Below are 16,222 nucleotides of genomic sequence, written 5' to 3'. Positions count from 1 at the left end.
TCTGTCATCTGTTACTCAGTCTGGTCAGTCTGGTTTGGATGCCAGGAGGCGTCCGGTTGGGGGGGGGGTACTGTCAGCCCTCTCCTTTCTGTTATCTGTGAATGTGTTTGTGTCTGTCTTGTGTTTGAGCGCATGGCTCTGTGTTTATGTCTGCCGTGCGCTCTGCTTTCCCTGCCTGCTTGTTTCCTCCTGCCATGCCTCCTCGTTTAGTCCTTGTCATGTTGATTGTCTGCACCTGTCCCTCGTGTATTTTCCTCTATATATTGTGCCCTCTTTCCTCTTGTGTTTGTCTATTTGTTTTGTTAGCAATTTTGTTTGATTTTGTTCCTGTCCCAGTCTTGTTCCTGTCCCTGGTCTGTCCAAGTTATTTGTCTTTATTCTAGTTTACATTTTGGTTTGTTTTCTCTCCCCTGTGAGTTGTGTTGCCTGTTTATTTCCTGTTGTTTAAATGAAAGTTATTTTATTTTTCACTCATTCCTGCGCTTGGGTCCTTCTTCCTGCTAAGCATACCGTGACACTATCCCTTTAACAATCTGGCTACAAGCAAGCAACTTCCCTTTTTGTAACTCCTGAATTGAAAGTGACAGTAGCGTGCCACAATTCAAAAACCTGCCCCATCCATAAAACCAAAAAAGCTATGACTGATGGGCCTAAATGATATGATGGGTCAGTTTTTGATCAATTCAATTATAGCTTTTAATGGAACAGTACAAAACATGATGCAAAAAGCTTGTATATTGGAGCTACATAAAGACGAGTATTACATGAAAAAGACTGTTACTGATATAATATATTGTAATGATGCTGTTGGCAACAAAAACATATTTAGGCCAAAGCTGAGAAGCATGATAAAAACTCCAGAAAAGCATTACACTAAACCCAGATGCTCTCTGAGGTGGACGAACCTGCGGTTTCTTGACTTTGATGATCCAGGAGGGAGGGATGATGACCCCGGCGTGAGCTCCCAGTGAGCACGGCTCCTCGATCTGATGCAGCATGAAGCACGTCACCTTGTTGTGGAACTTCGATGGAGAGTTGGACAAACAAACATTACATACATTGTATTTTGCACTACATAAAGCAGAGATAGAGATGCAGTGTGCTAAACACAGATATGATACTCACTGCCTGCTTGCACCAGGAACAACTGATGGCGACAATTTCCTTACTGTAAAAGAACTTCTGCGGAAAACTCTACAAAAGAGAGAAAAATAGCATAAACATACTAGATATACACATTTACTGAAGGCGTTGTGGGTGGTAGACAAGGCATTGCTGTGTGGTTGCTAAAACGTTCTGAGTGGGTTTTAGTGCATTGCTAAGTGCTGTTCTCACCTAACGCATTTTTGCATCAGTTTTGCATGTTTTTTTAAATTGTTTACCTATGTAAATATGTACTTTGCGGAAGTCTTTGACAGTTGTGCTGCGTCTCGCTGCTTTTCAGTGTCTCACGCAGTGGGCAGCGTTTTTTAGATGAAAAAAAAACGTAAATAGAACTTTAACTGTTAAAACGTGTTTTGGAATACCCGCATTCTGCTCTTTTCGTGGCACTGCATCTAGGTTTTTTTTACAGCAAGGATGAGTTTGGTGTGAACAGAACCTTAGAGCAGTGGTTCCCAACCTTGTTCCTGGAGGCCCCCCAACACTGCACATTTTGTATATCTCCCTTTTCTGACATACCCAATTCAGGTCTTGGAGTCTCCACTAATGAGTTGATGAGTTGAATCAGGTGTGTTTGATTAGGGAGATTTACAAAATGTGTAGTGTTGGGGGGCCTCCAGGAATAAGGTTGTGAACCACTGCCTTAAGAGTGTTTTGGGTGGTTTTTAGTGCATTAAGTCAAAAGAGCCCACCCCCAAGTCTTTTTGGTGTTCTAGTGACTAATAATTAATCGGGTCATTCTTCCATTGTAGTTTACTGTATTTTTCCACCCATATTATCATCTGTCAGGCAAATCTGATCGCTAAGAAAAGTAATAGCACAACTTGCATGATTTGAATCATCTTTAATGTCCCTAACACAAACAGTTTGACACAAATTAAGTGCCAGAGTTTAATTGTTAGGGTTAGGGATTCGTTCAGTTCCGCAACCCTAAAGGCCAAAGTATACTTTGGTTTTCCACACACTGCTACGTCTTGCATACAGTATGCATGATGCAACGTATCATCAGCATAGTATGCATGTACTGTCCTTATTACACGCCAACATGTCCATATGGGGGCGCAGTCAAAAGAGTATACTTTAAAAGGCAAGAGCACTCATCCATGCACAACATGTAATGGCAAACGGAAAAAACAAAGTACACCCTAACCTTTTTTTATTTTCTTATTTTATCCCCTTTTTTCCCAATTTGGAATGCCCAATTCCCACTACTTAGTAGGTCCTCGTGGTGGCGCGTTTACTCACCTCAATCTGGGTGGCGGAGGACTAATCTCAGTTGTCTCTGCTTCTGAGACAGTCAATCCATGCATTTTATCACGTGGCTCGCTGTGCATGACACGGCGGAGACTCACAGCATGTGGAGGCTCATGCTACGATCCACACACAACTTACCACACACCCCACTGAGAGTGAGAACCCCTAATCACGACCACGAGGAGGCTACTTCATGTGACTCTACCCTCCCTAGCAACTGGGCCAATTTGGTTGCTTAGGAGACCTGGCTGGAGTCACTCAGCATGCCCTGGATTTGAACTTGTGACTCCAGGGGTGGTAGTCAGCGTCAATACTCGCTGAGCTACCCAGGCCTCCCAGTACACCCTAACCTTAAATATTAGTAACGCTGATTGCACATGCACATCATCCTGAAGTCTATTTGATGAGTGTGTTAACATCTGGAAAACATATTTTTTAGATTGTTTGATCATCTGCAATATGTCATTAGGATGTTTGCTCTCAGATGTTAAATAGTCTTTCAGCAGATGTCTTTGAGACATTTATGATTCATTGTGCACTCTTCGTTTTAGAATCACACTTTAACTTTTAAAACAATAAACAAGTAATTTTTTATCATTATGAAAGAAATGTAATAACACTAACTTGTGCAAAAAGTTTTGACATTTTGGAAGGAATTTGGGGGGAATTTTTGGTATTTAGACCATATTTAGCTCTAAATTACACCATTCATTTTCATATAAAAATGCACATTTTATGTTATCTGCACATAAAAACCTTAATTTCAGTAAACTGAAAGTGTCAAAATAGTAAAATATGTCATTCATTGGGAGTCTCTGGTGAAATCTGCTGGAATAAAAATAACAATTTCATGAAATGACAACTATGTCCTGTAGATGGCTTCAGTGCTCCATGCTTTGTCTGATCTCATTAAGCCACTGTTGTAACAAACTTAATTTCTAGATATTATCACAAGTTTCGCTTTGGATATATTTTTATACATCATAAAACATTTTGTCAATTATTTGTCAAATTGTAGAATTCTTTTAAACTACTTGTGTTGAAGTGTCAGATTTTTGCAATGATGCTCCAATTTGCTGTCAAACCTAACCATGCTGCCACAGTCAAATCTGATTGTGCTACAAAGACAATACAGAATAATTATTTTGTTACCTGACATTTATTTCAAACATCAGAATTCTTGCATAAAATTTGTCACACAGGGGTCAGGCTCAGACTTCTACCTGTGTGGTATGTTTGGTATATATAGACAGGTTTGTCTACACTTGTGAGGGCCAAATGTCCTCATCAGTAAAAAAAAAAAAAAAAAAAAGCTCTTAAATGGGTCAGATGATGTTGATCTTCAAATCTAGTGATGTGCACATGTTTGCGTGATGTTTAGGTTTAGTGGTAGAGTTTGGATATAGAAAATATCATTAGCCTGATATGAAGTCAATGAGAGATCACTAATATAGTCAAACAATCCTGTATGTGTATATGCGTGTGTGTGCGTGCCTCTGTTTTCTGCATTGTGGATGTTTCATAGTCTCATCCCTTCATTTACGTGTGGTTGTGTTCTGCATTGTATCTGATTTATTGATTTGTATTTGACAAATAAATAAAAATGTTCTGTATTTTAGTATTTCCCATTCATTTCCTATGGCGGGTCAATTTGAACCTGAACAACACAAGTGTTGCTTTTTTTTTTAAGACCACATAGACTTACCGAATGAAGTCCAGATTGTTTTTGTGTGTGTGTTCAGAAAAAGTGGAGGAAAAGCCACCCAGTCTTGTACCACTCAGATAAAGGATACCATTTTTATTATAGAAACAAAATGAAAGTGACCCAAAGAGTGTCTGAGATATAAAATGTATGTAAATTTGCTCTTTTTAAGATAAGTTTATCAGATGTTCATTAGAATGTGATGCTTTCCAGATGAAAAGCTCTTAAACAGACATCTCGGACATGTACATGTGCTATCTGGGAACAGTAGTGCTTGCTAAATTATAATACCAAAAACACATGCAACTCAAAGTCTCATTGGCTAGTAACATAATGTAATGTTTTAAAGTGTGACGTACTTTGCCGCAATGACGACACTTCCCCTCCTGTCGCCGTCGGTGAACCCAGTGATGTCGTAATACATTCTGCTGTCGCAAACAGACACAACGGGTCACATGTAAACGTGCCAACAAGGGTTCATTCTGCCACAGCACACAGAGCGCCATAAGTATACATCAAAACAACAATATGATGCATTATGTAAAATCGTTTAATGATGGAGCACTCACATCTCTAAGGCATCGTGAGCCGCCTTCTCTAAAGGTGGGTTTGCAGCGGAAGTTGATCTGTGATGGAGAGAGAATGACAGAGTGAGTTTTTGCAGCAATCTATTATTTATAGATATAATTTCAGCCCTCTGCTCACCTTGTCAAGCTCCTCAATACAGGCCGTGTGGACAACAATCTTACAGGCTGCACACTTCCTCCGGGGAGCAGACTTCTTAAAGAGAATCAAACAGCACACAACACACAACAATGAGAAAATGGCACTTAGCCTGAGCAAACACCAATGAGTCTCACGATTCAACTGTAAAAGAAATATATTCTCAGTTTGCTCTCATCTTTCAGCTGTAAAAAGCTTGTTTCCTTTGAGGCGAGAATAGATTTTACCAACTTGCTTGAAGTGGCTATAATAGAGTTGCCTTGGCTCTTGAAAACATTAGCTTTAACAAAAACCTCAGATGGAATGACAGCATTAAGTCGTTTCTGTACCTGCTGTACATCCTCCGACTAATAGCAGCCAATGCCTTTCAAAGCACCAGCCGCACATTGTGAAAGCAAATGTCATTGCTGAAACACTCTAATGACACTTCCCTTCAGCTAGACCTCCAATACACTGACTGACTTCTCTATTTTCTACCATTCTGGTTATGTTTTAACCTCTGCGTGTCAAGACAGATCAAGACGGACATCTTAAATTGTTGCGCCGCATCTCACGCAGGGGTGCTGCACTTTTTAAAACGCTGTGACAAGTTAGAAAGAACTTCAACATTTACAAACAAGTCTTGAGACAGCTGTGTTCTGTTCCATTCATTGCACTCCGTTGACCTTTTTTAGGCCACGTCCACACTAATACATTTTCCTTTGAAAATGCAATTATTTTGCTACATTTGCACACATTTTCCTCCACTGAAAATAGAGATTTTCTAAAACACTCTCCATTACAGCATACTTTGACATTAGGAATCTGAAAAAGGAGGTTTCAAACTTAAATGGATTAGTCTGGACGTAGCCTTAGACGCAAGACTGTGCACGATGTGAACAGCCCCTGAACCATTGTTTTTGTCTAGTTCTCCAATAAAAAGATCTAAACATCCTTAAACCAAAACACAAGATATTTCCCATTGGGATATCATTTTGTTTTGTTTTTTTTCCCTCCATAACCACATACTTTGGAAAATGAAAGACACTGCAAAACTGAAAAAACTGATTTTCATACTTATGATGATTAGTGTGGATCTGGCCTTAATATCTTACGCAAGTTGCCTCTTAGGTCAACATATCTTGTTTTAAAGGAATATTTCAGGTTCAATACAAGTTAGACAGCATTTGTGGCATAATGTCGATTACCAAAAAATCATTTAGACTCGTCCCTCCTTTTCTTAAAAAAAAGAGCAAAAATGGAGGTTACAGTGAGGCACTTACAATGGACGTGAATGGGGTAAATTTTTGCCGGGTTTAAAAGCAGAAATGTGAAGCTTATAATTTTATAAAAGCATTTACATGAATTCTTCTGTTAAAACTTGTGTATTAATCGAGCTGTTCAAGTTGTTTAAATCACTGAGTTGTATAAATCATAGTTTTTACGGTTGTTTTAGGTTTTTAGGGTTTGCGGCATTAAGTTGCTATTGCAACACAGTTGCAAAATTGGATACAACTTCACACATAAAAGGTTAGTAAACAATTTTATAACACTAAAATCTTGTTTAACGTTTACAGATTGGCCCCATTGACTTCCATAGGAAATGTCTCAACTGTAACCCCAATTTTTGCTTTTTTAAACAAAAGGAGGGATGAGTTGAAATAATTTTTTGTGGTAATAAATATTATGCCACAAATGCTGTCGATTAAGCCAAAAACTATTGAACTATTGTATTGAACCCAGAATATTCCTTTAAGGATGTTCAGAATTTATTACTGAAATATAAGACAGAAATACTCAGAAAATTACTTTTTGCAGTGTTATACTCACTGCACTCTTGACCACGCACGTCTCCTCGCCCAGGTAGCAGAGGTCCCCGGAGCAGTTTGTCTCCAGCCACAGGTGGTCTCCATTCACTGCATTCTCCTGCACATATGTGGGCATTGCAGGTAAACACACAAGGGCGACATTATAGAAAATGTTTCACAATCAATTATGAATATAAATAGTATATATAGCATCCAGGACCAGAACTATCCATTTTAAACAGTGCATCTCATATGTAAACAAGTGTGCTCTGTTTATCTTCAATTAGCATTGTATTGACATACACACACACACACTCTCTTAGCAGCTTTAGGAAGGTGCATTAAGGTTTGATGGCTGCGTTGGTCTCGTCAGGAAATAGCAGGGAAGGAAAGGCCAGCATAAACACAGGAAGCACCCTGCTGGGCCACGCCCCCTCAGCAGTCTCCATCTGTACACACAGCACCTGGATTACTGAGTCTGTCTTTTGCCATGCCATCCATCTTTGCGGGACCCGCCCACGGCAAGCAAGGTCCTACAGCGTAAATGTGCTGAAACAAGCAAAACTAAAATGGTCTGCTTCACACTACACAAGCAGCAACACTCACACTCTATATCTAGATTTTGAAGGAATAAGTCCTACATTATAAACTAGATTTTTACATTTTCTGAAGAAAACATGAGTGATGCTTGCCTGTGCAAAACTCACAGCCAAAATGCTAGGGTGTTGTGGGTGGTTGCCAGAGGATTGATATGTGGTTGCTATGGTATGTGATATACAGTATGATGCGAAAATGGAAAATGATTAGTTATTTTATAAATTTTAGACATGATGAGAGTACAAAAAAGTACTTTGGTGTTACCCTTTTTTTTTTTGGACATGGTACCGTGATAATACCATGCTTTTTGACAAAATCATGATGGTAATGCCACAATATTCTTTGAACTACCTTGTAAATATCATGATGTATGTATATGGAAATCAAAAGTACCATGATATTACCATCTGATACCATGACAACTACAGTATACACAGTACTACGACAAACGAAGAACAGATAAGGGCACTTACACTCCAGTCCACGCTGGTGCAGATCTCCTTGGCTGGTCCATTGCTCAGGTCAGGGAAAGGGTTCTGGGACGGGCCCAAATGCTGGAGGCCCAACCGTGAGATGGCTTTCCTGCAAAACAAAACAACCACAAATAACTTCAGCAAACTTATTAATGAGAAAATAATGAGACCTTAGCAGACATTCCTTAGGAGAAAAAACTAAAGAAAGAAATGAGACATTTGTTGACATAGAGTTTGAGTACTGTGCTGTAAAATTGAGGAAAAATGTGGATAGCATAGCCCAGAAAATGTTATCTTCATTTTAATTTTATTTTAGTACATATTAAAAATTTTGACCTTTGATGGCAGACTTTGGACCTATCTTGGCAAATCTGAGCAAAGACCTCAGTACAAGTCTCCATTTGTTCTCCATTTAATCTCATTGTTGTCTAGGAGAAACAACTGAGATACTTTCTTTTTTATGGACTCTTGCTGTTGCGATACATGGACTAGTCATTGTGTAGCTAAACTGGGGACACACCACAAACACACACAACAGGAGACAGGCATCCACTATGTGCCAGTATCAAAATGATTCAAACCAATCTGTTAACCAGTCTGCTTGGTCAGGAAGTTCCCATCATTCCCTGTGTGCATAGAGCCTCTGTCTCATACTGCTATCAGGCACAGTGTGTGTGTGTGTGTGTGTGTATGTGGGTTGTATGAGTCACTATCATGCGATCACTTCCCCTGTCTCACGTTCTTCCACAAAACAGTCTGTCGTCCCATCCAAATATCAATGACAGACAAACTCATATATCCTCACCACTTGCGCCAACAAACAGACAGACACTGAGAAAATGTACAGCTACACAAAAGGACTGCCAAAGAAAATCAAAGATAAACTTTGAAAGCATCAATGACTCAAATGAAAGGTACACTTTTGAATCCTACAGTAGATCTGTTGGTCTGCTGCATATCTATGAAATATTTCTAATCAGAAAATAGATTCATATTTTTAGGAAAGAAACACATCTACAGACCTTTGAACATGCACCAGGACTATATTTTTGTTTGCAGTTCACACAGTACATCGCTTAAAGTCAATAAGACCCTGTTTACTTTCTTAATACACATTCCTGGTCTTATTGTGCACGATTCATCAGTACATGTTATTCCAAATAATAAAAATCTTCATAATCTTTCATCTGCCTCTGAAATGACTATCTAAACACAAAGAAAATTTGCTTTGAATTCAATGGCTAATACATTGCTCATTAACATAAAAATGAAAATAATCAATTCCATTAACATTATGGACCCTGAAATTAACCCTCAGACACCCTGTGTAGCAGAATCGCAATGTTTGTTTAAAGCAATTAAGTCATATAATTGTCATAAATATGGGTAAAAACTACACATAGCAATAGTTGACACTGTGAACTGTATCAAAACAACAGTTTTGGCAGGAAAAACATGTGCATATTACTACATATTAGGGATGCACCGATACCACTTTTCTTTTTTTCTTTATTTTTTTGTGGAACAATAATGTAAAGATATTCTAAACTGATTATGCAAAAAAACAACACTGGTATCGGCTTGGGATCGGTATCGGCCGATACTGAGATATCCGATATCGGAATCGGATCGGAAGAGAAAAAGTGGTATCAGTGCATCCCTAATATTAGTGCATTTTACCAGAATTTGTATAAGAAGCGAATTAAACTACTGTGAACTTGCCTACAAACAGACACATACAGGAATTCCTGGAGAGTTTAGAATGTCAAAATAAAAGCGTGAGGGTTTAAAAAGTGCACGATTTAAATGTATTACTGTTGTATTTCAAATTTAAATTAAAAGTCAATAATAATAATATTAATAACAATTTATTATTATTATTAATGTCATCATTAGTATTTGTTTACAAATTATAATAACATTTAAGTTGAATGGGTTCCAAAAAATAACTGTGTGAATGAAAAGTGGACTGATGTCTTACAACTAAATTGAACAAAAAAGAGATCTGAATCCTTTAAAGTCCAGATGCAAGTTGAAACATTTTTGAAAAAACGAAAAGAAAAAAAAGGGCACAAATAAAACACTGGTTTCTTTTCTACTGATGTGAACATGTATATGTATTTCAAACCTCCAGCTGTTATTTGCATTCAGAAGTCTGCATGTTGTGCATATTAAACTTTGTAAGACATTTATGCATTTGGCATATGCCTTTATCCAAAGCAACTTGCAATATAATCACAGTAAACATTTTATCAGCATGTATGCTCCTGGGGAATCAAACCCGCAACCATGTCATGTTGCAAGCGCACCGATCTACCAGTTACCGCTACAGGAACATGTAATTCTCAACATCCGATCTACTTTCCCCCAAAAACCTGATCTTCCTCCAAAAGAACTGAGTATTTAACATATTCAACACTCAGTGCCATATGGCCATCCCTTTTGAAGCGAAGGTTGAAAGTGACCCCTCGCTTGCTGTATAATTTTACACACACTCACAACACAAGCGATGAACTGTAGGCAGGGGTTAGAGGAACAACGGGTGAGGAAATGGTGGGCCGCACACCTGACACCCTGCTGAAAGTTTCAAATCCTCATCTAAAATTATCCCGTTCAGAGAGAATAGAAGCGAGAGTCCAGTTACGTGCTCTATTGTAAAGCGAACCGGGGCTGCAGGATCAAGCACCTTTACCCTCCGGGCTAAAAATAGAGCTACAGGCAGATGACATGTGCGTTGGAAACATGCCATTGTGATGAAACACAGTGAAGGCCACACACTCAACAACAAACATTCATTCAAAGTACATACACTTGCATACATACATTACACATACAATGAAAGAGAACAGAGAATTTTTTTTTGTGCCTAACATCTACTTTTGTTTTCCACGATAAAAAAAGTCATACATGTTTACAACAACATGAAGGTGAGTAAATAATGACAACATTAAAATTCTGGGGTGAAAATTAAATCCCTTTAAATCCACAGGCTGATGTAGTAACTGAGAAAGAACGCCATATGGTAAGCACTTTTAACATTTATTCCTTAAAGCTTACTAGTATCTATCTCTATTTTACTAATACTTATTTTTTTTATACTAATAAGTATTCCAATAGGGACAAGTATCTTTTTCAATTTTAGCATGTATTCATTATACTAATACTTATTCATTAGATTCTAGTACTATTCCTTTGCTACAATTCCAGTAATGACAAAAAACTATTCCATAGTGGTCCCACTTTACATTAGGTCTCTTTAACCACTATGTACTTAAGCATTTAATATAATGTACATATGTGTTGTGGCATTGCATTTACATTTAAAGTACCTGCATTTAATTATATTTTTAGCTACATTGATAACCTTACCTCCAACCCTAAACCTTACCCAACACTTATCCTTAAACCTAACTCTAACCCCTAACCCTAACCCTTCCCTACTCCTAAATCTGCTTGTACCTCAACCTCAGTAGTAGCAATTGTGATTCTTGTGAGAATTTTGCAGAACATCATGTAGTTATACAGTAAATGCATTGTATTGTATGTATTGTAATATTAGTACATAGTAGTTGAAGACCCCTAATATAAAGTGTGACCTCTATAGTTACTGGTAACAAATTGCAAAATATATATCAACTATTCACCTCTGACTAGTAGGTATTCCAATAGTGACTATATTTTATTTTATTATACTAGTAAGTATTCATTAGATACTAATACTTATTACACTAGTGACTAGTATCTATTCCAGTTTTACCCATACTTATTTATTATATACTAGTTTTTATTTATTAGACACTAGTGTATATTACAGTTGTTAGTAACCTTTTTAATTTTACTAGTAAGATCTTTAATTGAACTATATAGTAGCCTTTCTAACTAATCAATACATCTGACAAGTAAAAAGGCAGTTGTAACTAGTGAGATAATATATATAAATATATATATATATATATATATATATATATAGAAACAATTGGAATTGACAGAAGTGTCTAATAAAAACTCTAAGTACTAATAGTATTGAATAAATAAGTATTAGTAAACTGGAATAGTATACTGAAATAAGTACTAGTATTTAATGAACAGTTACTTGTAAAATTGAAAAAGATACTATCCACAATTGAAATACTTACTAGTAACGAAAACATAAGTACTAGTAACATAAAAGTAGATACAAGTACGTTTAAAGTAATAAATGTTAAAATGGCTTGCCATAATGTCAGACCTCCATTCGCTCAGTATGTATGTAATCAGGTAAATGAGTAACGCATTACTGCTTAATATTATTCCATTGCATTAGATAACACAATCAATGATGTTCACTGTTTAAAGATGCCTTATATTAGGTCATATAATCAGTCCTGGGTAAATACAATGTCATTCTGTGGACAGCAGCAGAACATTTCACTAGAAAGTAATCAACTGAGTGCATAGCACATGGGCAGAAGGGAACACAATTTGAGATAAAGGATATGCCACACGCAGACCAGAGCCAGTGGAAACAGACAGGATGAGCAATCAGCGAGACTGCTATAATGGAATTAGTTCTACGAAAACCAGCTTTGACAGTGGTCTGGCTTCACAGAGTCATTTTAGAATGATGATGATGTGCGCGTGTGACATTTATCATTGACCGGTATTAAAGTTGGAGTAAGCGATTCCTGAGAAAGACTGTTGATATTTGAACTCAACAGCCAAACAAACACACCCCTCCCTTTGGTGCTCCTTCAGAAGCTCCACCCCCCAAATTCATGCACACGCAATAGTGTTATGTGGATCGGTCCGATCCACTTTGTTTATTTTCCCATTTACAGAGCCAGGGCTGTGTACAAACACCGGATCAGCGCACACACAGAACGGACAGCTAGCAGACCGTGAAGAGATTTTTGTGGAATTTGACAATAAGAGTATTGGACTAAAATTACTTACTCCACCTTTAATTTGCTATGTGTTTGCGAGTTCCTGTTTATCTGAAAAGCAAACATAGAGAGATGGACAAAGGGCTTACATGTGTGAACGCTCCCCCCTCCTCCCCCGACACCCTGTGATAATATCATTCCTCCTGTGTTGTCAAGGCAACAGTCCAACTCACGCCACCAATAGTGTATTTAAGCCTTAAATCTTGTTGTCAGCATCATAATCTCAGTCCCAGCTCTTACTGTCTCGGCCAATTAGGTTTTGTAATTGTGTGTGGGTTCAAAACTCCCTCCACGCTTTATGTCAGGTGTCAACCCACGTACACAGCTATGATATAATCTCATCTGTCTCCGCACCACCCACTCTTACAGATCTCAATAAGACAAGCGGTAACTTAAAAAAAGTGGAGTTCTGCCTCGAGTTTAGTTATTTTGTGAGTTGAAGTAAAATGTAGCAACACCTGGTCCAGAATCAGCTAGTTTATTGTCAATCTACACTAAAAAGAAATGTGTTGGAGACAGGAGTGGGTATTGGGAATGAGATCATGTTATGATATACGTTGCAATATACTGTATGTGTCACAAGAGAGAATGAATCTGCAGGATCAATTTCAATCTGGGTTCGGCACTTAATGGAAATGTTTTTGACCACATTGAGGCCATATCCACACTAAAATGGCATTTCTCCCACTGAAAACTGAACATTTTGAAAAAACTGTCCATTACTGCATACTTTGGAAAATAATGATATTAGCAAACTGAAAACGTTTTCAAATGAAAAAGGATTAGTGTGGATGAAGTCTGGGAAATGGTGCTTTCAGAGTTTGTGCTTATTTAGATGACCTGCTTCTTAATCAATTGAACTGTACAGTAGGAAAAATATCAATACAAGGAACTAAAGTATCAATGCAATATGCTGAGAAAAATAAAAATCAGTTTTAGTGCTACTCTGACATCTCACTGACCTGTAGCCCAGAAGTCTGTGGTACCACGTCACTTTGCGTTTCCGCCCTTTCCTGCAAACTTGGTTCTCCTCAACTCTTTTTGGCTGGCTCCTGATCATCCTTCCATTTCTCCTTTTCAGCCTGCATCCTCTGTTCCTAACCACCACCACTCTTCCTACCTCTGTGCCTACTTCTGGTCCATTTCCTCCAGCAAGCTCGTCCGATGCAACGGTCGAAACTGGGCAAGTAGACTGATCGTTTCCACCGGTGCAAGGTAGGCTGACATCACTGTTACACATGGTTGCGTGCTAGAGCCCGAGCACGCCTAACACACCCAATCGCATGCGTTCCCGCTGCCGGTGTGGAGCTGAGATCATCAGACTAACAGATAGCTGAGACCTGACGGATACCTGAGAACCCAGGGGCCTGTGCAGGTGTCAGATCCTGTCCTGTCACCAGAGACAGAAGACAAGAATCACTTACAATAATCATTGCCATCGTTACCTCCAGGGAATTGAACCACAAGGTCAGCCCTTCCTCTAGCACTCCGAGCTATTTAAAGGACCATTATGTACCCCAGGTTGACCCGCTGCAATACAATCTATGGGCAACCTGTTACAAGGGGACACATTCTCCAGGGATATGTTTGTCCAATTGAGTATTTGACTGGCTCTCTGTTTAGCCCAGACTGATTGAGTCATAGCCCTGTTACTCTACAGGATGTGACATCATTTTGTGACATCAAGGTTTGATGATGCATAGCTTTGTTGTGAATACAGTAGTCTGATTATGTACGGGCTAATGGTCATGGACTGATGGCGTATGGTAGCAAGATCATTCTTGATTAAACTAGTGCTCGTAAAAGAGAGTAAAAAGTGTGCAACATCACAATAAGCAGCAGTTTTCTTGCAAATAATGACAAGCTGAGAGGGAATTTACCCTGTCTACATATCGTCACCGATAATCTCAACCAAGTAATGCAAAGAAAATATTCTGGAAGCAATGTGTTGGAGGAGTCTCTGCTGAGTGCTGAGATCTCTCTCCCTCTCTCTTTTTCTTTTTATCTCTCCTACTGGTTCACTCAATCTCTTCTAGTGCTCTAACTGGGTCAGTGTGTTTGTTATGATTCTGTTCGCCCTCAAGGCTCAAGGTGAACATGCGCTGAAGGACAGCTTCTCCGAGGCCCACCGTTCCTAGCCTCCTCAAGGCTACTTATGGTTATGGTGCCTTGCCACTATTTCAGAAAAAATAAATAAAAATAGTAACTTTACATCTCACAATTACTGGAAATAAAAATTTAAAAAGTCACAATTGCAAGATAGAAACTCGCACTAAAGAGATATAATGTTGCAATTACGAGACATAAAGTTGCACTTGCGAGATATAAAGTCACAGTTATGATAAATAAATTCGCAATTTTGAGATATAAACTTGCAATTATGAGAAATAAAGTATCAATAACGAGGAATAAAGTTGTGAAATACTACAAAGTCACAATTAAGAGATGTAAAGTCACAATTGTGAGATTTTGTGAGATATTTATTGTGAGATAAAGTCAGAATTAACTATTATATTTATTTATTTTCTATTCTATGGTGGCATCAAGGTACCATTTTTGGAAGACGCTTTTATCCAAAGCGACAGTCAATTCAGTTAAGACATTTTATAAGTACGTGTGTGCCCTAAGAATTGAACCCACGACCTTGGCATAGTTAGTGCCGTGCTCTTCCAGTTGAGCTGAAAGAACAGCGCTCCAATCCACAAAATCGTTCTTACTCTCTTCATTCTCATCAGAGTAGGATGTCCTTGACTCGCACCTCATTCCTCCCTTTAGCTCTAGAGATAAAGATCTGAGACTCAGCACTGGGGCGAAGAAACGCAAGCGAGAGGAAGATGTGCCAGAGGTAATAATTGTAACAACATTAACGGCAACGTCGAGCTCCCACGAGACACCCAGCCCGAGAGAAAACTCAGGCAGATCGGTGATTAGCACTAATTCAATTTTCTTGCTCTTATCTGAAGCCGGCAGTGTCCTGATAACAACATACAGTACAGAACAACACAGGAGAGCATCAAGTGGCAATTCAGAACGTTCCAGATAAGACATTAACACATTAACAGCACTTTTTAGGACACACGTCTTGTTATCTGTTAATCATATTACTGTAGCAGGAAGCAATTCAATTGTTTAGCCATAAACATAATTAAGGGGATAGTATGCCCAACAATTTAAATTCTGTCATCAATTACTCACCCTCACCTTGTTTTAAACCTGCATACTTTGGGTATGTGAAACCTGACTTACTTTCTCCTGTGAATCACAAAAAGAGGTTCACCATTCACTTTCATTGTATGGGGAAAAAATGCAATGAAAGTTAATGGTGACTGAGACTATCATGCAGCCTTACATCTCCATCTGCTCTGGCTGTTTACTCTGTCCCGAGGCAAGGATGTACTATTGCACTTACAATAAAATGTTTCCTGGATAAATGTGTTGTCCGAGTGTTAGTCATTCAGTTTGAGTGAGTTCCCTCGGGTCAGGGTTATTCTGTATGTGTACATGGTAGGGTTGTTTTGACTGTGACACTTTTCTCTCTCAGTTGCCCCTGAACTCTGTCAATCCAACCTGACCCACACCCACTGACAATGGCAGGAAAGCTAC

At 38.5% G+C, this 16,222-nt stretch overlaps 1 protein-coding gene across 13 annotated transcripts in view; it reads right to left on the bottom strand.

Moving 5' to 3' along the window:
• The window catches only part of LOC127436753 (diacylglycerol kinase iota-like), a 62,703-nt gene that overhangs the window by 25,538 nt on the left and 20,943 nt on the right, over positions 1–16,222 (bottom strand). For 2 of the 13 annotated variants that reach the window (XM_051691083.1, XM_051691089.1), the window contains exons 2-9: positions 13,582–14,009; positions 7,698–7,806; positions 6,629–6,745; positions 4,823–4,897; positions 4,687–4,743; positions 4,477–4,599; positions 1,126–1,194; positions 906–1,022 (exon numbers count right to left, since the gene is read on the bottom strand). In XM_051691083.1, the coding sequence (XP_051547043.1) occupies positions 906–1,022; positions 1,126–1,194; positions 4,477–4,599; positions 4,687–4,743; positions 4,823–4,897; positions 6,629–6,745; positions 7,698–7,806; positions 13,582–13,859 (945 nt within the window). In that variant the 5' untranslated portion in view covers positions 13,860–14,009. The remainder of the gene's footprint in view (positions 1–905; positions 1,023–1,125; positions 1,195–4,476; positions 4,600–4,686; positions 4,744–4,822; positions 4,898–6,628; positions 6,746–7,697; positions 7,807–13,581; positions 14,010–16,222) is intronic. The other 11 variants (XM_051691087.1, XM_051691092.1, XM_051691091.1 and 8 more) reach the window with 9 other exon arrangements.

This window comes from Myxocyprinus asiaticus, chromosome 47, assembly GCF_019703515.2.
Source record: "Myxocyprinus asiaticus isolate MX2 ecotype Aquarium Trade chromosome 47, UBuf_Myxa_2, whole genome shotgun sequence".
Taxonomy (NCBI): Eukaryota; Metazoa; Chordata; class Actinopteri; order Cypriniformes; family Catostomidae; genus Myxocyprinus; species Myxocyprinus asiaticus.
The sequence above is the reverse complement of the archived record's forward strand: the minus strand, read 5'-3'. Positions and strand labels throughout refer to the sequence as shown.